Raw genomic sequence first — 26,346 nt, 5'->3', positions numbered from 1 at the left:
TGGGTGCAAATCTCGGCTCCATCACTCCCTCCTTAGGTGACCTAGGGCAAGTCTTTCCACTTCTCGAAGCCTCCGTTTCCTTATCCATAAAATGGACGGGCATGCAGTGTCCAGGCAGGACACTGGGTGTGGAGGAAGTGGAGATGGGGAGGACCCTGCCTCACATACTGTCTTGGCTGCAGCCATCAGGGCCCAGAGGAGACTGTTGAAAGCTGCCAAGATCAATAGAACGATGGATGTGGAGCTGCTCACCCAGGGATGGGCAAAGATTAAGAGTTCAGACCTGACCTAGACACTGCTGTCTACCGTTCTGTTTTCCTGCGCAAAACTCTGAGGCATCGCAGATGAATTCCCACAGCATTCCCAGAGGCCAGAGCTCTTTGCTTCTCTCTTAGGCATCTAAGAAAGAGAATTGGGGTGGATAACGACCAGGCTTCAGCAAGCCTAACGTGGGCCTGACACAGTGCTGGGGTTTTATCTGCACTTTCGCTCTTAACTCACAAGGGTGCGTGTTTGAAGCTCATTCCGAGTCCCGGGCTATTGGCTGCGCTGCCACAATAAGCTGCCCTGAGCCCTGGGGGAGCCCTGGGTGGTCGGTCAGCCCCACTTGCTCAAAACCCCGCCACACTGGCTGGAAGTGCCTGAGGCTCCAGCTATGCACCTTTTCCAAGGCATCTGCCCTGGAGCCAAGTCTTCTTATCTTCCTATCTTGCTCAGTGGAATCCTGATCCACAGAAGACTCCTTCCAGGCAGAGAGGTGGCTTGGAAACTGTCAGGAAAGGCTAGTGTTTAGGGGTGACACCGTGGTCAGGTCCCTTCCCCTCATCCCAACCTCGGTTTCACCTTCGTAAAAGAGGGACGTTACATCCGACCTTTTCTCAGGTTCCATCGGGTTCTCAAATTTGACAATTTCTGTTGCCGATGCTCAGAGCTGCCACTGTGATCTCTGAGACATCAGGCTCACATCTAATTAGAAGCAGTCAGAAGAGAGTGGTGGAGATTTTCAGCTCAGGAATTGATGTCCCTGCTGGGTTCAAATCCAGGCTCTATCACTTACTAGCTGTATGACTAAGCCTTGCTTTCCTCGACGATAAAACAGGGACAGTAGTAGTTACCATCTTAAAATAGCTGTTGTGTTTTTGTGGATTTCAGGGATAATGCAAATCAAATGCTTAGCACCAGCTCCGCCACATAAGTAGTCAGCAAATTTTAACTACTATTCAATTTATGGCTCTGCTGTTTGGGGCTTCCAAATGCCTCGAGTAAGGCATCCTGGAAGGAGTCTGTGCCTCTGGATATTCTCGCAGCTCATTTCTGGAGGCTTCTTCCTGCTCTGTTCGGGAAACCAGGACCCAGACCCCAGGTGCTCAGATGCTTGTCCTGTTGCTGCAGTCTCCCCTGACCTCTGCTCTGTGGCTGGTCCTGAAAACATTGTATCTTGTTCAACAAAGACCCAGCCTGTTTCAAAAATGCAATTTGGAATCACAGACCAGAAAGCTCCATGTGATTTAGTGCCAGGGGACATGCCTAACCCAACCTGGGCGTTCAAGGACAGCTTCCAGGGGGCAACAGAAATCTGAACTAATGTCATAGCTACGTCACTGAATACAAAACTTTCAGATGAATTTCCTGGGACCCTCTGCCCGGGCCCCTTTGTCGGTTTTTCATTCAGAATGGGAAGAAGATTCAGCCTCTGCACCCCAGGCCCAGGTAGGCTGTCTGGCTCCAGGAGCTTTGTTTGTGCTTAGCATACAAAGGACACTGCTCTGCTCTGAAGGCTTGGGATGTCAGGGGTGAGCTGAGGAGGATCTTGCAGGTGCAGTGGCTGGGCGGTGGGGGCAAGAGAATTTAGGGTGGACATCATGCGCCCGAGGGCACCTCAGTGGAGATTTGCCTGTCGGTAAATAATCCCACTCCGCAGGGTGGCTGGGTTATCAATCCTCCGTGACCGTGACCGAGGGAAGCCATTCAGAACCTTCAGAAAGGACGGGGCTGGGATCGCCAGCATTGAATAGATGAGCAAACAAAATCCCACGGCTTTTCCATGCATTTTCTAAGACCACATGGCAAGTAAAAGACAAACAAGGGACTAGTCCCCTCGCTTCTGGGTCAGTGAGCCCCTTGGAGCCTCAGAGACCTTACAGAAGCATAATATTCCTGAGGAGACTGGGTTTGGGGTTTATTGCTCGGGGAGCCTGTTCAAACCAGGGGAAATCTGGGAGGCCGACGGGAGGCAGCAAGGCATAGAGGAGCAGTAGCCCTGCTGTCACCCTGTCCTGGGCTCAAGAGACCTTTGGCAAGTCATTGCACCTAGGAAACGCCGGTGTTCTTACGCCTGTTTAAGAGGAATACTGTCTTACAGAGGCATTTGTGCCTTAAGCATTACCTGTTTCTGCATCTTAGTCCATCCTTTTAACTCTGTATTACCCTTCCCCTACCCCCTTGTCTAATAGTTAAAATTCTGTCCACATCCAAGACCTCACTAAGCTGTTTCCGCATTCAGGAGGGTTTCCCCAAGCCCCAGGAAGAAGTGATTTCTCCCATCTAAATTCTGTAATCTTTCAAGGTGTGCTTTCTCGTGACACTCAAGTCATGCTTTCAATTAGGCAATTGATGGAGGCGTTGACCCCCTACTCCTGCCCTGAGTGTTGGCTTCTTGGGGGGGAGCTACTTCAAATCATCCTTCATGGTCCCCAGCTTGGTTCCTTGCTCATAGTAGGTACTCCAGAAATCTTTCCTGGAGGAAATTATAAGTAATGGAATGCTTGGCTGCTCTCTGTTATTTCCCAGAATTGCAGACCCTGCAGGAAAAGTTAGCTTCCCACTGGAATTTCAGCTACCAGTGCTCTGCCTGGAATGAATTCTCTTCTTTGGTCTGCTGGCTTTGCATTGGCTTTGTCCGTGGACTGTACTGAGTATGTTTACCCTGAAGGGGGGAGGTGGTGAAAAGAGTCTTCCTGCTCCCCAACCCCCACTCCCACCCCCAAGAGTCACGAAAGTATGGGGAGCCCACACCCAGTGCCAGGCACGGTTCTGGTCCCTCCATCCCAGAAGAAAGTCAGTGGAGCTTAAGGCACATAGGAAGAGGGTGATGGAAAAGACTGAATGATGGAAGTGAAAGGACCACTGCCTAAAATCAGGGGGGGTTTCTGGCCTGGTTCCTGGAAAAGGACTGTGTCTTCGATCTCTTTGTATCCCTAGAAGGGCTTTGCTCAATAGCTGCTTTGTCAAGGTGCACATGAGCAAGTGAGTGAAAGAATGAATGGTTGAATGAATGAGGAAGCAACCGAAGGAGTGAGGGAATGACAGAAGGAATGATTGAAGAAATTAGTGCGTGAATGAATGAATGAATGAATGAATCCATAACTTACTGCATGATTAATGAAGCCCTAGAAAGCTTATGATAAGAGACTATCTTTGCATGGAGAACGTTGATAGTCATGACACCAAAATCCTGGATCTAAGCCTCCCCACCATGAAGCTTGGAAGGCGTCAGTGGTACAGGAAGCCCTGGTACAGATAATTAATAGTACACTTAGAACAGGTATTTCTTGGAAAGCCGAAAATTGTAAATGCAGTCAAGAAGCATTCTGCTCATTTTTTGAACACCAGCAGGTATGTCGTGTCTTTGGGGAAGGTGGGAAGACGTAAAAGGGTCCTAGGCTTTCACTGTTTTGTTGGTTCATTCAAAACACTAAAGTGAGGACTGATCCACAAGGGCCGCCCTTGTAGTTCAGGTTCATGTTCATCTTGAATGAGAGCGAGGACTTGTATGTTTGGCCACTGGGTTATTGGTTCACTAAGCAATCCCCTACGTGTGCCTTGGCATGGCTTCCCTGATGTTGTTTCTGTCCAGGAGCCACTTGGGCTTCCCCACTCTCCCTCCACTTCCACCGCCCTAGTTGTCTGGTGAACTCCTACACATCCTTCAAGACCTCATTCAATAGCCCTTCCTCCCAAACTCTCGTAGGCAGAACACATTTCTCCTTCCCCCGCTCCCCTACAGCTGTCGCTGCGCACCTTGGCTACCATCCTGAACATTAGGTGATTATGGATTTACGCATTTATCTCTCTGACTAGCTCTCAGGGAATGAGTCTTATTCCAGGGCCTCTGTCAAGGCCTGATACGGATGGATGTTGTCTGCACGGAGGTAAGGATGGATAGACCAGGGTGTGAGTCCTTGATGGCTCCGCGTAGTGCAGGAAGGCGGCAACGCAGATGAGAAATCTGGGTCTGCTCATGGGGAGAAGCGCTGCGAAGCTCTGCATAATGGCCCTGGAGCTGATGTTGCCATTCATCAGGCAGAAAACTAGCCGTACTGGGGGAGAGAGAGAGACTGTGTGTGTGTGTCTGTGTGTGTGTGTGTGTGTGAGTCTGAGAGACTGACTGACGGAGCCCTAGGACCTTCAGACAACTTGACATTAAATGCTTCCCCTCCCTCTGGGGGGTGTTTTAAATAGGTCACCTTTAGGGAGTAGCTATAACCAGTGGGACTGTTACTAGTGGTCCATACCCTAGCGGTCCATGCCCAGGGGAGCAGAGCAGTGGGTAGTTCTTGTCATTCAGGCCAACCTGGAGGCCTGTCTGGGGCGGCAGGGTGGGAGGCAGTGGAGCGGCACCTGACTCAAGTCAGGGGATTAGAAGTGGGGCTGTGTAATGGTTAGGACCACTGGGCTAAAATGAGCGCGTCGGAGTCAAACTCTGACTCTTAGCTGGCTTCTTAGCTGAGCTGAACCTCTCTGAGCCTCAGTTTCCTCCCCTCTAAAATGAGGACCACGGCAGTGTCTGCCGTATCTCCCTTGTAGGGCTGTGGAAGGGGTCAAGGAGGTAGTGCGCACAGAGCCTCACGGAAGGTGAGATGATTTTAGCAACTCGTGGTGGTACTAAGTAGTAGTAACTGCTGCCTTTTATCCCATCTCGGGTCAGACACCTTCCTCCTCCGTTGCTCCATCTGTGCAGTGACTGGGGAGTCTTTTGTGATCTCTGTGCCTTCGAGCTGTGGCCTCTGATTCGCCCTCCTGGGACCCAGAGCCATCACAGCCATGGCCATTGCAATCCCAAGCAATTTTTCTGGGGGAGAGAAATTGCATCACAGCTCCTGGGGAAAGCCATCAGTTTTCTCTCTCTCTCTTTTTTTCTTTTTTTTTTTGTCTTCTTTGGGCTGCACCTGCAGCATATGGAGGTTCCTAGGCTAGGGGTCGAATTGGAGCTATAGCCACTGACCTACACCACAACCACAGCAAAGCGGTGTTCCAAGCCATTCCTGTGACCCACAGTACAGCTCACGGCAGTGCTGGATCCCTAACCCACTGAGCAAGGCCAGGGATTGAACCTCCGCCCTCATGGATGCTAGGCCATCATGGGAACTCCATGGAAGCCATCAGTTATGGGAACTTGAATCATCTGCAAGGGTTAATAATAATAATGACAGTGATGGTGATGATAACAATAATTAATAATAATAATAATAGTTGCCATTGACCTGGCTGCCCTCTGTGCCAGGCACCTTGCTCTGCCCTTTCCCACGTTATAGTAACCTCCCCCCAGCTCCAGAGGACAGACCCTATTACAATTCCCATTTCGCAAAGGGAAAGCGAAGGGAAGCGCCTTGCCCAGGGTTGCACAGCTAGCAGATAGCAGTGCCTGGTTTTTGGCTGATCTCGGAGCCTGAGCTCTTAAACACCTCACCAGCCTCCTCCCCTCCTGGCCTCGAGGAAGAACAGCCAGAATAAAACGGGGTGTTTGGAGGTGGGGGAGAAGGCATCCAGGGATAGGCGGAGCACCTCATTAGCCAAACGGCACGACCGAGCCATCTGCAGGCAGGCCTTGAGCAAAATGCTTTTAGCCCCATCGCCAACCACCACTGGATCTGTTTCCATTTCTTCTGATGCTGCAAAAGCCTGAATATGAAATGATTGGGGGCAGAAGGCCAATTAGCAGATTCATTAATAGGATTAAACATCGCTCCTCTGCTCTAATCACTTCTGTGAACTAAATTCTTCTTCCTTTGTTACAGCCATCATTGCCTGTCAGTGAGGGCGGGGCCCTTAAATACCTCCAAGGCTGTTGGAATTTCCAACCAGCAGAATCGGGCACCAGACTCCATGTGTTTGCAGAGTCCAGAGAGGCAGGGAGGTGAATGAGTGGTCATCCTTGTAAAGGAAACAAACTCGAGAACTTGCTGGTGGCTTTGCCTCCTGCCCTCGCATCAGCTCCCTTCCCGTCCTCAGCCACACGTAGGCTTAAATCTGTGTTGCACACATATGTGTGGTACAGCAGGTATGGACATGGACTCTTGGCTAGACAGACTTTGGCTAGACAGACTTGGTGTCCAAACCTGGCTGTGCAACTTGGTAGCTGTGTGACCTCAGGCAGGTCCCCTGGCCTCTGTGCACCTTCGTTGGCACATCCAGAAAACTAAGATATTGATGGTAATTACCTCCAAGGTCGTTATGAGGATTCAGTGCCGTAACTTGTGTCAGATTCAGTGGTCCGAACATGGCAGGGGTGTCTTAGAGGCAAGTGACTGCTGTCTGGAACCAGGCTGCTCAAAGTGTGGGTCTCACACCAGCAGTGTCTATAGCACCTGGGAGCTTATGAGGAATGCAGGGTCCCAGGCCCCTGTCGGCTCTTGCATTTTAACAAGAGTGGTGGCTTGGATGCCAACTAAAGCTAGAGAAGCACTGACTTAGAGCATGGATTATAGCGCGTAAGTGAGTATATGGACATATATGTGTGTGTAATTATAGGACTGTATGCCAACCTCGATTGAAGGCTTCCTTTTGGAGTATCATTTTAGGATCACCAAACGAGTCCAGAGAAGGTGAGCGGTTTGCCCACAGTCACACAGCCTGAGCGTCAGAACCTCAGGCTTCCCCGGCGCTGCTTGTTTTTTTATGAATTGCTGGGAAGTCAGATGTTCCCAGGTTAGAGTGTCTGTGATTGATCCTTAATCTGTTTTTCTTTTTGTTCCCCCCCCCCCGCCTTAAATGAAACAGAAGGACAGGACTCTGTATGCCCATTACGTTTTAATTTGCTAATTTAAAATGTTGTTCCAGCCAAGTGAGATCCTCAATCTTGCTACAAGCCATTATCTCAGCTGTGCTTCCAAGTTTGCTTCCAAGACCTTAGGCCAGGACAGGGCGCAGGACAGAGCCGCGTGAACAAGCACCCTCTCTCCGCAAGGGATTTCACTGACAGTGCTCAGAATGGCAGAGCAGGCTGGCCGCCCGGGTTTTGTGCAGAAGCATTTGCGTGGGATTTGAAGATTTGACAGAAGTTCGTGGGAGTCTAATGGACAAAGGAAGGGCCTGAAGCATGAAAGTCAAATGCCTCTTCCAGGGGGGGCCCTGGTCGGACGTCTCTGTTGGAAAACAAACGAACAGCCTTAGTTGTTAGAAGCCTCCTGCACTCGTCCAGGGGTTAAGAGGATGGTTGAGGGTAGGAATTAGAAATAGAAGGAAGCTGGGCTCAAGGAGGAGGATTCTATCTTGTGAGGGCCTGCGGAGTCCCAGAGCCTTCTACATACCTAATCTTTCACTTGTGTAGCAGTCCTGGATGGTTGTATTATTATCCTCCTTTTGCAGCTTGGGAAACTGAGGCTCGGGGAGGTTCTGTGGTCATCCAGTGAATAGAGAGCAAGGATTTGAAGCCTGTGCCATTCGAAGGCACCTCCTCCAGCTTGAGGGCACGTCCAGGGGAAGCAGGCCTCTGATCCCCAAGAGGTTGAACAGCTGTGGCTAGCTTCCACGTTCCCGGGACAGGATATGACAGCCGCTGGCCTTCTCACTCATCTGACCTCAGACCTGGAGGGAGAGGAGGGCTCTGCTGATGGCTGAGTAAAGGCTCTGAAGGCCCAGCTGCCTTTGGGAAACCAGTGCATTCGTGTCCGTGTGGCAGAGGCTGCAGTTTCTCTCCATCCCAGGGGCTCGCCCATGTGAGACTCCCAGATAGTCCAGCGGTCAGATTGCATGCTTAGCAGGGTCTCTTAGAGAGCCTTCCCCTCGTCACTTCCTTCCCTTTCTCCTTTGCACGTGCCAGCACTGGGCTGGATTAGGACTCTAAGCCCTAAAGGCCTTAAGACTATGTTCCCACTACCACCTGGCCCACCAATTACTACTTAGACGATTCAAAACAGAAACAGTAAGAGAAGTCTAAGAAAGCAAATAAAATTCAGATTTTTCACATAATTTTTTTTTAGGGCCACACCCAGGGCATGTGGAAGTTCTCAGGCTAGGGGTCAAATTGGAGCTGTAGCTGTCTGCCTACAGCACAGCCACAGCAATGCAGGATCCGAGCCATGTCTGGGACCTGCATACAGCAATGCTGGATCCTTGACCCACTGAGCAAGGCCAAGGATCAAACTCGTGTTCTCATGGATACTAGTTGGATTCATTACTGCTGAGCCACAATGGGTACAGCATACAGCAATGCTGGATCCTTGACCCACTGAGCAAGGCCAAGGATCAAACTCGTGTTCTCATGGATACTAGTTGGATTCATTACTGCTGAGCCACAATGGGAACTTCTCCCATAACTTTTCTGATAATTTTTTTCAAAATATTTTCACATGATATAATGGTTAGCACTCTGGACTCTTGAAATATACTTTCAAAACAAGTCCTTTCGCAAGTTTTTTTTTTTTTTTTTTTTTTTTTTTTTTTTTTTTTCCTTTTTCTAGGGCCGCACCTGCGGCATATGGAGGTTCCCAGGCTAGGGGTCTAATCGGTGCTGTAGCCGTGGGCCTACACCACAGCCACAGCAACCTTAACCCTCTGAGCAAGGCCAGGGATCAAACTCTCAACCTCATGGTTCCTAGTCAGATTTGTTAACCACTGAGCCACGATGGGAACTCCTCCTTTCGCACGTTTTGATGCCTCCACTTTGTTGGTGCTTTAAGCATCTCTTGATGTGCCTGTTGGGTATTTTAGCATCACAATTGAAATCAGATGGGAAAAGGAAAAAAACTCATCTGTATTGAACACCTACTATGTGCTACACACTGCACAAAGGTGTTGATAGCAACACAAGTAATATTTTCAAAGCTTTGGCGTTCCTGTTGTAGATCAGGAAAAAAAAAAAAAAGAAAGCTTTTATAATAAAAAGAAGAGTAAAAAGAAATGACATTTAGGTAGCGCTCTGTACCAAGTACTATTCTAATTCATTTCTCATGGTAACATCATGAGGTACATGCTATGATTATCCCCATCTGACAAATGAAATCTCCTACCATGAGAGGTAGGCTTTCATCCCTTCCCCATTTTATAGACAAAGAAACTGAGGCTCTGGAGCACGTGACTGGCTTAAGTCCCTCCAGATGGCTGGTAGAAGAAGCAGGATTCACACCAGCTCTGATGGACTCCCACGCAGCCCCACTCATTTCCTAGAAGCACCCTGCTATCTGCCCTGTCCCCGAGGGGCACTGCAAGGACGAGGAAGGCCTGGGACGGAAGCCTGAGTATTGAATCCTGCCCTGACTTTTTTAGGCGCAGCCTGCACTCCCTCTTGCCTGCTGCATCTGCCCTCGCCGGCACTGTCCCACCGTCCCTGCTTCTTCCTGACCTTCTTGAGCCACTGGTCTGTGCCTTGGTCCACACCGTGGAAACTGCCTGAGATCCAGTTCAGGCTTCCATCTGCTTTCCCCGGAAGGAGAAGCCGCCAGAAGGAGATGCGAGTGATGTAGGACAGACACTGCCTTTGCCCTCAAGGAGCTTCACGCAGATGACAATAATAACATTAGCACAAATCTATAGTGTTCCGACCATGTGCCAGACACTTTGGCAGCTTGGTTTTCATAGAAACCTTATAGCATCATGAAGAAGTTAGTGCTCTCGCTTGACCCTTTACAGTTAAGGAAAGTGAAGGACTGAGGAATGAGGAAGTGGCCAATGTCTCATCTCTCTGAAGTGGCTAAAGCCAGAATTTGAACCCAGATGGTTTGACTCTGGTGCCCACATGCTTCATCGCTGGGCTAGGCTGCATGTGGTTATCTGACTGCACCAAATTGCAGGTTGTGTTACACTGCAAGGGTTCTGGAGAGGGAGAAAGCCTCTCTTCCCAAAGAGCAGGGCTGGAGAGTCAGAGAGGAAGGCTGGAACAGGGGGTGCTTGAGGCCGATCAGAGAGCGAGGGCTTGGCCCAGGCAGGAAGGCAGGGGGTGAAGTTGCTGGCCGAAGGAAGAGCGCGAGCAGTGCCAGTGAAGTCGGTAACAAGAAAGAAGGAATGGAAAACAACCGTGCTGTTTCGAGTGGTTGTGGCTTGGAGGAGGTCACCAGAAAAGTTGTCATCGGAAACGGAAGGGAAGAGAATGGACCCGACGACCTGGCTCAGGCTGTGCACCTTCCCCGAGGTGGAGGAGCGGCTCCTGGAAGGCAGTAGAGAGCAAGGATGAGCAAAGGACAAAGTAAGTGCAGATCGGGACTGTCCCCTCTCCCCCTGCCCGGTCTCCTCCCCGTAAGTCTCCCAGAGACCACCTCCCCCACATCCCAGCGATAAGCGCCAACATCACATCCGCTCCCCGCTCCCACCCAGGCCCTCACCGTTTGTCCTGCGTGAGTTACATGAGTTAGCAATTGACGGCCTTGAATTGCTCTGTACTCACTCCCTGCAAACATGCCTGACTCTCCAGTAAGAGGACACTTTCCTCATCAACCGAGACCTTTTTTTCTGCCCTGTTGAGCTGCTCCAAGAAGTTCAGCACAGTTCTGAGCTCACAACTGGTACTTGGTTACTTGAATCGACGCTTCATAGAGAGGCGTGAGGGCTTGAGATCCTCTGACTGGGATTCATGTAGCAAAGAAACTTGGGCACAGCTCTGATATCCCCCACGGACCCCTCAGCATATCCGCAGGATCTCAACGTCAAAGATTATAGTTAAATGTAAAAACATAGAACATTGGGGACCATTCCATAACTGCTTACCTAGAGTCGATGACAGAAAAAAAGGGGTGTTGGGTAAAATAGTGTTGAAGGCCAGTCCTGCTTTACCCCTTATGAGCTATGTAATTTGAGAAAATGGCTAAACTCCTCTCTGCATGTCAGTTTCTGCGTCTATTAAATAAAAACAATGGTGATATCAACTCATGGGGTTGTCATGGGGATGAAATGAGGTAATGTTTGTGTAAGTGTTTAGTCAACAGTGAGGCGGTGCATAAATGGTGGGTATCAGTATCGAGATGATGATACTGACCAGAGTGGTCCTGATGCTCTTGGTGGTGGCGGTGATGGCAGTGGCGGTGATGGCGGTGTCGGTGGCGGTGTTGGCGGCGGTGGCAAAGATGCTGGTGATAGGGGCTGATGTCGTATGTGGTCGTGGTGGTTATAGGAGGGGTCACGTTAATGATGGCAGAGGTATTGGTGACGGACGATCATAGGGGTGTGAATGGCCCTAGTGTTGCTGGTGATCAGTGGTACTTACGGTGGTGACAGAGCACGATGACGTTAATGGTAATAGTGAGGATTATAGTGGGGATGACGATGATAACGTGTTAATGGTGAGGGTAGGGATACTGATGCTGCTGCTGATGGTGAGGCAGCGGTGTGAGGGGTTGTGCGGGTGGAGGCTGATGGTGGTGGCGGAGGACCTCAGGCCGTCATTCCCTTTGTCCAGTCTGTCTTCTTGGATGGGGCTGCACAGAAGGATTTTCAGCCCTCCAAATTTGAATTGCCCCAGGTGTCCTTGTCAACAGTGGGAAAGACTAAGACAAATCAGCTCAGGCCTCTAGATCTCTTCTTCATGGTTGGTACTTTCAGCATCCTTTTCATGTGAGCCTTGTATTCTCAGCATGTGCCCCAGTGCTGTGCCTGGTATATAGTCCGTCTTCCATAAATACTTGTAGAAGAAAAGAATCGAATCACAGAAGGACACAGGCTGTGCTCTTAGATGTCAGTTCAGTGTCCCCAAACTGTGCAGAGTCATTGGGCTGCTCCCCCACACATCGCAAGGCACCTGCACTCACCCCAGGACCAGGGCAGGTGCCCCAGCAGCCCTTCTTACCTGAAAAGCTGGGAGGAGTTCCCTGGATCCCCCAGATGTCAGCCTGGCCCAACCGCATTCTGCCATGATTCTGCACTGACTGAATACAAGCAGCAGTGGAGAAAATGGCACCTCCCACCAGTTGCTTCTGGACTGTCCATGCCTCCTCCTCTGCATCCTTTTTTTTTCTGCAGTAAGAATGAGAGGTATGTCACACCTCTAGAAAAGCTCTTCTTGGCAGCAGTCTCCCCCGGCCACCCCAGATCCTGGGAGGCGTTACAGAAGTGGCTTCAAGTCCAGTATCTCCAAGCCCACCTTTTGCTCTGGCAAGTTAGTCACCTGCAGGGCATCTGTTCATCTTGGAAAAGGAATAACTGTATGCCGACCTTATAGGGTTATTGTAGCTTTTAGGTATGTGGCATATAGCAAGGGCTCAACAAATAGTAGTGGGTCTTAATATTGGTAGCATTTATTATTCCTATCACTGATGGAGAGATTCATATAATAGGTGGCGAATAATGACAGACCAAAAGTTTTGTGTATCTCTCTTTGGTGGAACATATACAGCTTGAATTTACCTTGAATCCTGTGGTCCCAGCACGCTGAGCCTGAGGGGAGCCCCTGAATGGATCTCACGCTGTTAGTTGGGTTCTTTAGAAAAATGGGGATAATCGGTAGGTTTGAGGGCCCAGGTGCTCTTCTGTCAACTAAGGAATCGGATTTGGAGACCCGAGAGTCTTCGATTTAAACCCCAGGTTTGCTTCTCATAGGCTGTGAGACTCTAGGCAAGTTACCAGGTGAACCTTAGTTTCTTTGTGTGTCCAGTGAGAGGGATGATACTGACCACCTCAGCTCCTTGGCAGAGTCTGAACACTCAAGTGTAACTGGAGCTAAGGATGGAGATTTGTCTCCTGAGCAGCTCAGGATGGGAGGTAATGGAAAGACCCAAGTGCTTTTGGGATTAGACCTGCCTGCAGCCTCTGTCTGTCCTGGACTGGATTTCTTGTGTCCCCAAAGCCTGGAACAGAGTCAAGAAGGGGAGGAAGGGAGGCAGAGAAGTAAGAAGAGCATGGAGGGAAATGTAACCATATAGAGTGCACAGAGCAGGCTGCCTGCGCATAGCAAGCTCTCGCTAAAGGGAGAATTCATTAACTTGGCATTTTCACTGTTGCCCTTGTTACTGTTGTTCAGAGGTGTATACGGGGGTCTAGGTAGAAAGAACTCATTCAAAGACAAGGTGAGCAAGAGGATGGAGGGAGGAACAGAAGCCGGGCTAAATCCCTTCAATATAACAAAGGATCTCGTGCAGTCTGCAAAGGATAGAAAGGGAGGCAGGCTGCCCCCTCACCCCAGACTTCTGAAATCACCCAGTGACTCTACGGGTCAGTCATCTCATTAAAGGGTGTTTGGGGAGTTCCCATTGTGGCTCAGTGGCTTATGAATCCAACTAGTATCCATGAGGACGCAGGTTCGATCCCTGGCCTTCCTCAGTGGGTTAAGGATCTGGCATAGCCATGAGCTGTGGTGTAAGTCACAGATGTGGCTCGGATCCTGCGTTGCTATGGCTGTGGCTATGCCTGGAAGCTACAGCTCTGATTCGACCCCTAGCCTGGGAACTTTCATATGCCATGGGTTCAGCCCTAAAAACCAAAAAAAAAAAAAAAAAAAAAAACCCGAAAAAAAGGATGTTGTGTATGCATTTGTGTAGAGAAAGAGAAAGTGTGCTTCCTAAATGGAGCATCAGATGCCGGGCTGGGCACATCCCCTAAATTCTCTCCTTTAATTGGCACACAAGCCTTTGAGGGAGATCCTGTTATTATCTCTATTTTAGAAGCATGAAAGCTGAAGCTCAGAGAGGAGTGACTTGCTCAAGGCCCAAGGTCAAAGTGCAGGGACAGCATGGAACTCAGGCCTGTCTGTCCCTTACGTCTCTGTCCCGCCATCGCTCAGAGACTTTACACCTACTCCTGGGCATTCGCTCCATTTGACACTTGAGGAAGTTGAGGCTCAGGAAGCCTGCTTCCCACAGCAGCACAGCCAACTCCAAGCCCCGTTCTCCTGGCTGCTAGCTCTGCAATGTCTCCCCGGCGGCTCGCACATCATCGAAACTGACAACATAAGAGTCTCCCATCCCTTCTCTCTCCTTCTCTTCCTGCCTCTCTTGGCTTCCTTCCAAGACTTTGGAAGAGCAATAAACCAACTCAAGAGACGGAAAAGGGATGTAGGAAGCTCAAACCCGGAACCAATTTGGCCTCCACACAACTTCCCTCTGAGCTGCCTGAGAGACAGCCCTTCCCCCGCCACCGCTGCTCTCATGTCCATGGGCAGCAGCCAGACTAAAAGACGGACACGTATTGCTCCTCTCAATGCAGACCCCACTGAATGCAGAGGGTGTTCCGTGTAATGGTGAAATGTACACACTTAGAAGCCAGGCAGCTGTCGTCTAGAACCTGCTCTGCCTTTCGTGAGCTGTGTGATCTTGGGTAGGTCATCTTCTCTCTCTGAACCTCACATCCTTCCTCTGTAAAGTATGACTAATAGCTCCCTCCAAGGTTGCTGGAAGGCTTAATTGAAAAGGTCTATGCAAAATACCTGCCCCCTAATAGGCACTCACTTGAGGGTTAGCAGTGGTTTTGGTTGGTATGGTTTGACCCAGTGAGTTCTGGGCTATCGACTTGATAAATATAGGCACCTCTGCAGCCACAGTCCTAGTCCCCAGGACAAGGATGACAATTCCTAGCATGTGCTATCATTCCCTTGTCTAATACCCCTGGCAGACATTGATCATCCATGATGGTGCTTTTTCCTTCTGAGCTAGAATGTGACTCAGAATCCTTCTTAACACATCATCCCAGATACTCACTGCCAATTAATTGATTGGCATGGGAGATAGGTGAAATTTATTTGCATCACAGTTCTGATCAAATTCATATTTGCTGCTCCCTCTGTATAGCCCAAGCTCTTTATTGTCTCCATTCTGCTTTTGTGAATGCATTTGTGTGTGTGTGTGTGTGTGTGTGTGTGTGTTTGTGTGTGTGTGTTTAAACTCCTCTTCCAGGTAGAAAGATCATTCCAGTTATTTGTGTGTTGGTTTATTTTCACAAACCTCTGTACTTTCAGAATCCCATTTGCCATGACATTCCTGTGGCTTGGGATCCTCAAGTAATATCAGCTCATATCTGGCAAGGAGGACAGATGGGAATCAAGTTAGAACTCAGGAAAGCAAATCCATGCATAGCGCACACCACCAGCTGCCTTTAAGAGTGACATAATAGATGGTAGTTAGATATGAATTTGAAGTCTCAGAAGATTTAATACTCCACTGGCTGATGATTGTATTCTTAGGGAGGCAGGTCTAGAATAGAACAATTTATTCTTTAGGGTAATGCTAGCTGCTATAACTGATAGACCCCACTATTTCAATGGTTTCACACATAGAATTTTATTTTTCATTCATGACTGTTCAACATGATGTTCCTGGTAGGCTAGTAGCTTTCTTCCATGCGGTCACTCAGGGATCCAGCTTTCTTCCACCTTGTCGTCCACCAGCCCTAGGGCCTCCTTCGCCTCTAGGTGAAGGGCACAGAGATGACACACTGCTTCCTAAGCACTGTGGCTGAGCCATGACAGACATCACTTAGACACAAATTTCACTGGAGAGAGCTGCTCCCAGCCCCACCCAGATGTGGCAGGAGCATGGCGGGGGAGGAGGCACAAGACGTGGTCCCTGCATGGCCCGGCAACAACTTTATACTGCTGGGGAAGCACAGGATGAAGGTGGTGTGAGGACGACAGCCAGGCCTGCCACAGACAGCAGCTGGCTGGGATCCTGCCCGGGGAAGGGGCCTGCGTCCAGATGCTGTTTGATCACCCATGGCATGGAGAAGGCAGCTCATGAACCAGAGATCCACTGGCAGGGTCCACACTGAACCTGTCCGGGGATGTCCTGCCCTGCCCAGCGACATGGCCTGTGTGATCCTGGTGTCAACTGTCTCCCTCCAAGGGAAAGGATGAGGCAGATAGGCAGAGCCCGATGCCATTAAACATCCTAGTTGATTCTAGCATCCCAGATGATTCTAGATTCACCAAGAAACTTTATTATTAGAACGTGCCTGCCAGGGCAGCTCTGCTTCAGCCAGCATCCCAGATGATTCTAGATTCACCAGGAAACTTTATTATTAGAACGTGCCTGCCAGGGCAGCTCTGCTTCCAAGGAGAGACGATGCTGTCACGACAGCTTCAGCAGTCCTGTTTTGCATGGCAGTTCCCTTTCTCAGTGTGCTTTATATTTGGGTCTCATGATCTGGCTTCACGGGAGGGTTCTCCTGACAGATGGGTCCCTTCTGGGTGTGCCAGCAGGTTTCTGAGCTTCCAAGGCTGGGGGCCAGACTCGGGATTTCACCAAGGTAAACGCCACCTTGTGAGGTCTCTGGGAAGCAGCCAGCAGCCTCCTCTGGGTATCCTTCCTGCCTCTTCACGAGGCATCTCTGGCTGGCCCGTGTGTGTTGGGAGCCACATTCACAGCCTTGAAGGCCTGGGTCTGTTTTCCAGCCTCATGGGGGACATGCTGGCCGCTTCTCCCTGGTCTCTGTATGGGAGGAAACGGGAAGGAGAGCAGGGGAGAGAAAACAAAAAAATCCCATCATTAGTTTTCCCTCCAAAGCGTACCTTGCAAGCCTCATCTGTGTAGGATTTGGAACAAAGGAATCCTGGCGCTTTGATTATCGTGTCTGCAGCAGTTGTTGAAATGAGTCTGACACTCGCCAGTGCCTTAGTAGGAATTATAATTACATCGGAAGACCTGAGGCAACCGAGTAAACTGATTAGCTGCTTGCTCCGAGGTGATAGATTTCTTTTCCCCGCCTCTGGGTCATAAATAGGGCCGAGGGAGATGGCAGAAGCTCGATGGGTGGCAGCAGTCAGAGATGGGCTGTGGACATCCGGGAAGCCAAAGCCCGTGGCACTGACAGATGCCCCCTTTAGACTGACAGGCGCCCACCTGCTCCTGCATAGGAGGTCTCCCCCAGGGCAGGGGCTGCACTCCGAGGAAGGGAGCCGGGCTGCAGCGCAAGCAACCTCGGAACAGGCTGATGGTGATTGGATTGTTAGGCGATGCTCTGGGAAGCCCTCCCCCAGGAAAGCTGAAGCCTTCTGCCAGGCATAATTAGTGCATGGATAATTACACGATTCAGAGCCTGCTGGAGAATCCTGGGCCGGTGCCAGAGCAGAGAGGCAGGGTTCGGGGACTGTGACTGGTTACGGCTTCTCAGGGCTGAGTTTGAAAGAAGAGGGTAATCTTTCGGCCTCCTAAGCAGCCCAGCTGGCAGGCCCAGGACTTGGCAGCTGTAAAGCCGATAGAGGTAGAAGTTGATGAGTTGGCTCTTCCTCTGCGCACCTCCCTCAAAAAGGGATTCCCAGAATTCTAACCAAAGCCCTTTTGTGTAGTCCTGGTACACATCGCCTCCCTGGGGGAGCCTCCTCCCCTCCCACGAGCGCCTAGTTCCTGTTGACGCCAAGTTCTCCAGCACCCATGTCCCCCTCTCGGCTTCAGCTGGGCATCTCCAAGTGCATGCTGGGCATCTCCTTCAGCTGTCTCCTGCCACTCATCACTCCCCAAACAGCTCCACACCTCTTACCCTAGTCTGCCGCTCAGCCTATTCTTTTCTTGGCCAGCAGCACCCTGTCCTTCCAGACCCCAGGAGTCCTTGTAACCTTCTCCCTCTCCCCCAGCACTCACAGGTCCTCTGAGGCCAAGTCGTGTCAGTTCTACAGCACATGTGACTCTCGAGCTCTGTCTGTCCTCCTGCCCCACTTGCATGGCCAGGGTCATCCTGGGCTTTCTCGTAGTGGCTCAGTCCTCACTCCCTTGGGACCGTCCTCCCCACTGCCTCCAGGTCCATCTTTTTTTTTTTTTTCTTTTTTTTTAGGGCTGCACCTGCAGCATATGGAAGTTCCCAGGCTAGGGCTTGAATCGGTGCCGTAGTTGCTGGCTACAGCCACAACAACTCGAGATCCAAGCTGAGTCTACAACCTACACCACAGCTCACCGCATCACTGGATCCTCAACCCACTGAACGAGGCCAGGGATCAAACCCGCATCCTCATTGATACTAGTCAGATTTGTTTCCACTGCACCACAATGGGAACTCCCCATCCCCTCTGTTTTAATGTAAATCTGGTCACATCTTCCCATGCTTAGCTCCTCCAGTGGTTTCCCATCAGCTACAGAGTCAGTTTACCCCCTGAGACTCTGCTCAGGGCCCTCTCTGATCTGGCCATGCCCCCTGCCCTGCCTCTTCTGCCATCCTTATGGTAACCAGCCCCATCGGATATCACCGCGCCTTTCCCCCAGTGTCTTCAGGCCATGCCTGAAAATGGGGTGAACGCTTCAGGCTCTGAAGCTGAGCTAGGGTTTGAATCTTGGCTCCACGCCCTGCTAGTTGGGTGACCTTGAGCAAGTCACTGGACCCCCCTGTTCTTTCTTCCCATCTACAACATAGAAACCAAAGTAACACAAGAACCTCTCCTGTGGGGTGTTGGGAGGATTCCAGGAAATCATGCAGGTAACATGCTCAGATCCTGATTAGTGCACAGTAACTATTTTATCCAGGGGTTGCTGCAGGTCCCAGGCTGGACAATCAAAAAAAACAGCAAATCCTAAAAAAAAAAGGATTTGAACTAGTCCACACCTTCATTTTACAGAGGGAGAAACTGATGTTCCGAGAGGGGAAGGGCCTTACCCCTTGCTACCCGGAGAGCCCAACTCCTGAGGCCCAGTGTTGAGCTCTCTGTTTGGAGGCCCAGCCCCTGGACAGCCCCATCTGGACGGTCTAGTGCTCCGAGTTTTCCAGGGACTCACCAGCTGTGAGAGGGACCGCCCCTGAGAAGTCCGAGCTAGGGACTTCTATGAAGTCCCTGACTCTGAGAAGTGGCTTGGGACAGGGAGGAAGAACGAGCAGCTTGGTTTTGCTCCAGATTAAATGAAGGAGGGGCCAGGGGGTGGCAGGTGCAGTTGGCGGGGGGGCCTCTGTCCAAGGCCTGGGAGCTTCGTGTGAGACACCATAGTCTTAGTGACGCCCTGGGCTCAGTCTGAGCTGCCCCATTTGCTGGGTCCCTGCTGTGTGCCTGGGCTTAGGAAGCTGCCGCATCCACCACGGGCAGGTCCCTGTCTCTGGTCTCTGAGGGGTTGAGCCTACCCTCTGCAAACTGCCTGGATCCTAACCCAGCTCCAGCGCTTACCAGTGGGATGATTTGGGGCAAGTGACTTAACCTCCCTGAGCCTCAGTTTGCTCTTCCGTAAAATGGGAAGACACCCCCCCCCCCCCGCACAGGGGTGTTATGAGGATAAAGGACGTAATCTGCGAAAAAGCCCCTAGATAGTGCCTGAGACTTACCCAGATCCATCAAGGGAATGACAAGCACTCCAGTGTCTGTGGGGCGCCCGTCTGCACATCGCCAGCAAGCATTCCCTTTCGGGAATGCGGAGGAAGGAAGACCTCCCTGAGAACCCTACATAGATCTTCACCGATTGGCAGTTTTCCCTTGAGTTAATTCGGGAGCCTTGACCTTTCCTGCCGCGTGTCTGACTCAGACTGCAGCATCGCGATGCCAGCCGAACAAGCCCCTTTCCTAGGCAACTGAGCAGAGGCAGCAGTGCTCTGAGAGCTTCTCCCAGGGCAGGAGGGAGGGGGCAGTGGGGAGAGCCATCTGACTCCCCAGGGTCCGCCTGGGTGGAGGGAGATGTCTCTGGCATCCCCCTCAGCTAGGGGTGAGGGTGAGTTCTGGGCCTGTTGGCTCTGCCTCCCCACCCCCTGCAGCCTGTGCTTGGAAGCCTCACCCGGGCACAGCCTCACCTCTGACGGTCACTGGGGAAACAGTGCCCCCGCTGAGAATGCCGGAGCCAACCAGGCTGCTCTCCTGGGGCGACTTGCCTCTGTACTCCAGGCAGTTCCATCTCACAGCCACCCCTGGAATTTCTTCCAGGCCCCTGGCTCCAGCTCAGCCCTGCCAAGTCTCCCAGCCCTGGATCCCACCATCTGCCCTGGATCGTGTCGAGCTTTTTTTTCTTTTCTTTTCTTTTTTGTCTTTCTTTTTAAGGCCACATCCTAAGCACATGGAGGTTCCCAGGCTAGGGGTCCAATCGGAGCTGTAGCCGCTGGCCTACACCACAGCCACAGCAATATGGGATCCGAGCTGTGACTGTGACCTACACCACAGCTCACAGCAATGCCGGATCCTTAACCCACTGAGCAAGGCCGGGGATCGAACCTGCGTCCTCATGGATACTTGTTGGGTTCTTTAACCACTGAGCCATGACAGGAACTCCTATTGGGCCTTTACCCCCACAGCTGGTTCAAAATTTGGCTCCTCCACCTTCCAGCTGTGTAACCTTGCTGGGCTCCTGTCACATTCCTGGGGATGCAGCTTCCTCATTTAAAAGTCAGTTGTGGAATTCCCTTTGTGGCTCAGCAGAAATGAACCTGACGAGTATCCATGAGGATGCAGGTTTGATCCCTGGCCTCCTTGCTCAGTAGGTTAAAGATCTGGTGTTGCCATGAGCTGTGGTGTAGGCTGGCAGCTGTGTTGCTATGACTGTGGTGTAGGCTGGCAGCTGTAGTTCCAATTCAACCCCTAACCTGGGAACCTCCCTATGCATCACCTGCAGCCATTTAAAAAAAAACAAAAACAGGCAGTTGTGACTATTAAGTGGGCACCAAGTCTGCAGTGCTCAGGACAGGGCTTGGCCCACAGTACATACTCTTTAATGAAAGTCAGCTTTTTTGGGGGGGGCATCATCAACCCTATGTGGCAGCCCTTTTCTGAAGGGAGGTCTTTGCAGTCAAGGGACGTGCTCTAGGTCGGAGATGGCGGGCATGGCTTGAACCCAAGTCTGTCGGGTTCCAAGTCCTGGGCTTTTCTGCTCTTTCTGGGCCGCATTGGAGCTGCCCTTGGAGAGGTTCATTCATCCTCCTGCCTATCACATGTGTTCCTAGACCATGCCCCTCTTTAAATGGAGATCTGTCCTTCTGGGCCTTGAAGAGATGCTGGAATTGGAGAGTCACCTGTGAAACCCAAGTAGTTACATGGGGGAGGGGACGAGTGAGTGACACATGCTTTCATCCCTTCCCCACTGTTTGGACACCTCTGCCCAGGTTTGCGTCCCCATCCTTCATCTGACTACCCGCTTCCCGTCCTCTGGGACTTGGCATAGGAATCACCTCCTTCAGGAAGCCTTTTCTTGTCTCTCCTCCATCGCAAAGTTGTCTTAGGTGACCCTTCTTCCCGCTCCAGGACACCGTTGCTCACCAGGAGCCCATCATGAAACCCCAGACCAGGAAGCTTTAGGATCTGAGTTCAAGGCGTCTTCAACTTATAGTGCCTGACATATGGTGGGAGCTCAATAAAGCTATGTGTTCACTTATTTATTTATGAATCTCCTGCCCCGTTACAAAGACGATTAACAAAAGAGATGTCAGGCAAGTGAATGAATGAACAAATGTTTGCAGAGCTGAATTCGCCTGAGGAGGTAGGGGTGCTGGCCCAGGAGAAATGACTTGGGTACAGCATCAAAGACCTGGGGGGGAAATTCGGATCCTGGCCCTCTGGCTTCTGTGGTCCTTTGGAAAAGTCATTTTCCTCCTAGAACTCAGTGGTCTCATAACTCCTAAAATAGGGCTGTGAGTGTTCTGAGGGACCCAGGGTGAGGCGACACACAGATCCAGGCAGCTGAGTTGGACATCGGCTCTTCAGACTATTCAGGGGCTGATCCAAAGAACCAGGGCAGGTGGTCACACAGGCAAAGGTTCAGACTTGAAGGGTGTTCCACGGAGGCCTGGAGGTGTGGGAGGGTCACTGAGCTGGAGGTTTGCACACGTGCTTGCACACTCACACACCCTCCCCCAGCACGCACACACGCATCTTGCGACAACTGCGTTTTCCTCTGTCTGTCCTTGGGTTCTCAGTAACATCAAAGATACTGAATAGGCATTCCCGTCATGGCGCAGTGGTTAACGAATCTGACTAGGAACCATGAGGTTGTGGGTTTGATCCCCGGCCTCGTTCAGTGGGTTGAGGATCCGGCGTTGCCGTGAGCTGTAGTGCAGGTCACAGATGAGGCTTGGATTTGGCGTGGCTGTGGCTGTGGTGTAGACCAACAGCTAAAGCTCTGATTGGACCCCTAGCCTGGGAACCTCCATATGCCACGGGTGTGGGCCTAAAAAGACAACAACAACAAAATACTAAAAAAATTAAATAAGTAGTAAAGAAACAAAGCACATATTGTTTTGAGAGTAATGATGTAAGCTAATGCCACGTAGTATTGGGGGGCAACGTTTATCCTAATAGTTTCAGAAATGATTATCAGCTCGTGTTTACAGAAACACAGTGGATTTAAAGGGGTCATTTCATTTCTGCTGTCTTTCACTGCTCGCTGGGGAGACGGCATGCTGCAGTGGTGTCTGTGAACTGGAGGGTTTGGGAAGGCTTCTGGAGCTCACCTTGGGGCCTCAGGGATTGACTGCAGTAGGAATTCTGCCCGGGGCCTGCCCTGGGAGGAACCTGATCTCAGCCTCCCATCCCACCCAAGCTGTGCTGGTTCAACCTCCCAGCGGCTCTGGAACCAGAGATTGTAATGGCTCCCTGGCCCCCACTGGCCCCTGCTTCTCCCAGTACATGCGCTTTCTTCAGGAATGAGCTGCAAGTTGTCTCTGGGGAGCTGGATAGCTGTCGCAAAGGCCTGTTAGACCCTCCCAATCCTGCATGGGCTCATGCAAAGAGCTGCAGGCATGACTTCAGTTCTGCCCTGGTGTTTGCTCGCTGAGGGACCTTCCTTCTCTGAAGAACGGGCCACCCTGCACGGCTGGCATGAGGAGTAAATGCGAAGTGTTATGTCTGGTGCCTGAGGCACAGCGGGAGCTCCAGAAGACTTTGTCCATCTTTCCTAAAGTGTCTGGAAGATAGTTGGAAGCAGATGTCCAGGGGTGTGATGTTATCGATGGGGCAGGTGCCAGGCTTTTTTGAAGAGGGGAGGCCCTTGTGGGACATCAGAGTAAATCGGACCACTCCCCCTCTCTGCTTATAGGTAAGAAATCTGGGACCTCAGGACATCACAGGGATGACTGACTGGGCGGCGTATGGAAGTTCCCAGGCTAGGGGTTGAATTGGAGTGGTTGATCTGGAGCTGCAGCTGCCAGCCACAGCCACAGCCACAGCCACACCAGATCCAAGCCATGTCTGGGAACTACACCACAGTTCACAGTAATGCTGGATCCTTAATCCACTGAACAAGGCCAGGGATTGAACCAGCATCCTCAAGGTCAGGTTCATTACCACTGAACCACAGCGGAAACTCCAGTTGGTTTCCAGTGTTTCTTCAATTTCTGGTGTGCAACAGGATGACCCAGTCACATGCAATTCCCTGTGCTGTACAGTAGGACCCCATTGCCCATCCATGCTGAATGTAATAGTTTGCATCCCCAAACCCCAAACTGTCCGGCCATCCCACTCCTTTCCCCTTCCCCACTGGGAACCACAAGTCTGCCCTCCTTGGCTGTGATCTGTTTCTGTTTTGTAAACAGGATCATCTGTGCCACATTTTAGATTTCACAAATAAGTGATATCAGATGGTATTTGTCTGTGTCTTTCTGGCTTACTTCACTTAGTATGAGAATCTCTAGTTCCATCCATGTTGCTGCAAATGGCATCAGTTTGTCTTTTGTGTGGCTGAGTAGTATTCCATTGTATATATATGTACCCCATCTTCTTAATCCATTCATCTCTCAGTGGACATTTAGGTTGTATCCATGTCTTGGCTATTATAGATAGCACTGTGATGAATATAGGGGTGCATGTATCTTTTCCAATGAAAGTTTTGTCTGGATATATGCTGAGGAGTGGGATTGCTAGAACATATAGTAGTTCTATATTTAGTTTTCTGAGGTACCTCCATTCTGTTTTCCATCGTGGTTGTACCAATTTACATTCCCACCCACAGTGCAGGAGGGCACCCTTTTCTCCACACCCTCTCCAGCATCTGTTACTTGTTATCTTGTTAATGACGGTCATTCTGACTGGTGTGAGGTTGTACCTCATTTTGATTTTCATTTCTCTAATAATTAGTGATGTTGAGCATTTTTTCATGTGTCTATTGGCCATCTGTATGTCTTCTTTGGAGAATTGTCTGTTTAGGTCAATCTGCCCATTTTTCGATTGGACTGTTTGGTTTTTGTTGTTGAGTTGTATGAGCTGTTTGTATATTTTGGAGATTAGGTTCTGTCTGTTGCATCATTTGCAAAAATTTTCTCCCATTCTGTGCGTTGTATTTTCATTTTTTTAAAATGGTCTCCTTTCTTTTGAGTTTAATTAGGTCCCATTGGTTTATTTGTGTCCTTACTGTCATTCTTCTAGGAGGTAGATCAAACAAGATGCTGCTGTGAGATTTCTGCCCATGTTTTCCTCTAGGAATTTTATAGTATCTGGCCTTATATTTAGGTCTTTAGTCCATTTTGAGTTTATTTTTGTGTATGGATACAAAAACAAGACCTGGAGTTCCCCTTGTGGTGCAGCCGAAACGAATCTGACTAGGAACCATGAGGATGCGGGTTCAGTCCCTGGCCTTGCTCAGTGGGTCAAGGATCCGGCATTGCCATGAGCTGTGGTGTAGGTACCGACGCAGCTCGGATCTGGTGTTGCTGTGGCAGTGGCGTAGGCCAGTAGCTGTAGCTCTGATTGGACCCCTAGCCTGGGAACCTCCATATGCCATGGGTGCGGCCCTAAAAAGTCATAAATAAATAAATAAATAAATAAATAACAAAAAACAAAACAAGACCCATATATATGCTCTTTGCAATAGACCCACTTATGACCTAAGGACACATACAGACTGAATGTGAGGGACAGAAGAAGATATTAATGCAATTGGAAGTCAGAGGATAGCGGGAGTAGCAATACCCATATCAGACAAAATAGATTTTAAAATAAAGAAAAATCAGAGGAGACAAAGACGACCACTACAGAATGATCAAAGGATCGATCCAAGAAGATACACCAATTGTACGTATATGTTCCCCTAACACAGGAGCACCTCAATAGATAAGGCAACTGCTGACAGTTGTGAAAGGAGAATCAATAGCAACACAATAATATGGGGGACTTTAACACGCCCCTTACATCAAGGGACAGACCATCCAGACAGAGAATCAACAAGGAAACACAGGCCTTAAATGACACCACAGACCAGAGAGATTTAACTGATGTCTATAGAACTTTCCATCCTGAAGAAGCAGAATATACATTCTTCTCAAGTGCACATGGAACATTCTCCAGGATAGATCATATCTTGGGCTACAGATCAAGCCTTGATAAATTTAATTTAATTTAATTTTATTTAATTTTATCTTATTTTATTTTTTTGCTTTTTAGGGCCGCACCTGCGGCATATGGAGATTCCCAGGTTAGGGGTCGAATCAGAGCTACAGCTGCCGGCCTACACCACAGCCACAGCAACGCCAAATCTGAGCCTCGTCTGCGACTGACACCACAGCTCCCGGCAACGCCAGATCCCTAACCCACTGAGCAAGGCCAGGGATCAAATCCGCAACCTCATGGTTCCTAGTCGGATTCATTTCTGCTGTGCCACGACGGGAACTCCAAGCCTTGATAAATTTTAAAAAGTGGACACCATCCCATGCATTTTCTCCTACCACCATGCTATGAGACTAGAAATCAACTCCAAGGAAAAAAAACACTCAAAAGAGGAGTTCCCGTCATGGCGCAGTGGTTAACGAATCCGACTAGGAACCATGAGGTTGCGGGTTCGGTCCCTGCCCTTGCTCAGTGGGTTGACGATCCGGCATTGCCGTGAGCTGTGGTGTAGGTTGCAGACGTGGCTTGGATCCCTCGTTGCTGTGGCTCTGGCATAGGCCGGTGGCTGCAGCTCCGATTCAACCCCTAGCCTGGGAACTTCCATGTGCCGCGGGAGCGGCCCAAGAAATAGCAACAACAACAACAACAAAAGAGACAAAAAAGACAAAAAGACAAAAAAAACAAACAAACAAAAAAAAAAACACTCAAAAGACACAAACTCCTGGAAGCTAAACAATATGCTACTGAACAACCAATGGATCATTGAAGAAATCAAAGAGGAAATCAAAAGATCCTTAGAGACAAATGACCATGAAGACAACAACCCTAGGTTTTACTGAAGCTAGTAGTCGGAGGAGCACCAGCAAGGTGGTAAAGTTCTTGTCGCATCAGGCAAATGTCCCACATGACGTAAGAGCCAACTTCAATTTCATGAAACAACGAGCTCAAATCCTCCCCTGGCAAGTCCACCACTATTACTCCTATCTCTGGTAATATCAGTTCTATGGCAC

The 26,346-nt window shown here is 50.1% G+C and overlaps 1 protein-coding gene across 6 annotated transcripts in view; it reads left to right on the top strand.

The window, feature by feature from the left end:
* The window catches only part of KCNIP1 (potassium voltage-gated channel interacting protein 1), a 422,695-nt gene that overhangs the window by 193,017 nt on the left and 203,332 nt on the right, over positions 1–26,346 (top strand). Inside the window, exon 1 of one of the 6 annotated variants that reach the window (XM_085001635.1) lies at positions 9,487–10,402. The exons of the other annotated variants lie outside the window; for them this stretch is intronic. Coding sequence (XP_084857761.1) covers positions 10,387–10,402 — 16 coding nt within the window. The 5' untranslated portion in view covers positions 9,487–10,386. Of the gene's footprint in view, positions 1–9,486; positions 10,403–26,346 lie in introns of those variants that run through there. 6 annotated transcript variants of the gene reach the window in all.

The sequence above is a fragment of the Sus scrofa genome, chromosome 16 (assembly GCF_054392235.1).
Source record: "Sus scrofa isolate SSC_HxYL_T2T_F1_AM1 chromosome 16, Sscrofa_HxYL_maternal_Yorkshire_Landrace_v2.0, whole genome shotgun sequence".
In the NCBI taxonomy this organism is placed as follows: Eukaryota; Metazoa; Chordata; class Mammalia; order Artiodactyla; family Suidae; genus Sus; species Sus scrofa.
The sequence above is the reverse complement of the archived record's forward strand: the minus strand, read 5'-3'. Positions and strand labels throughout refer to the sequence as shown.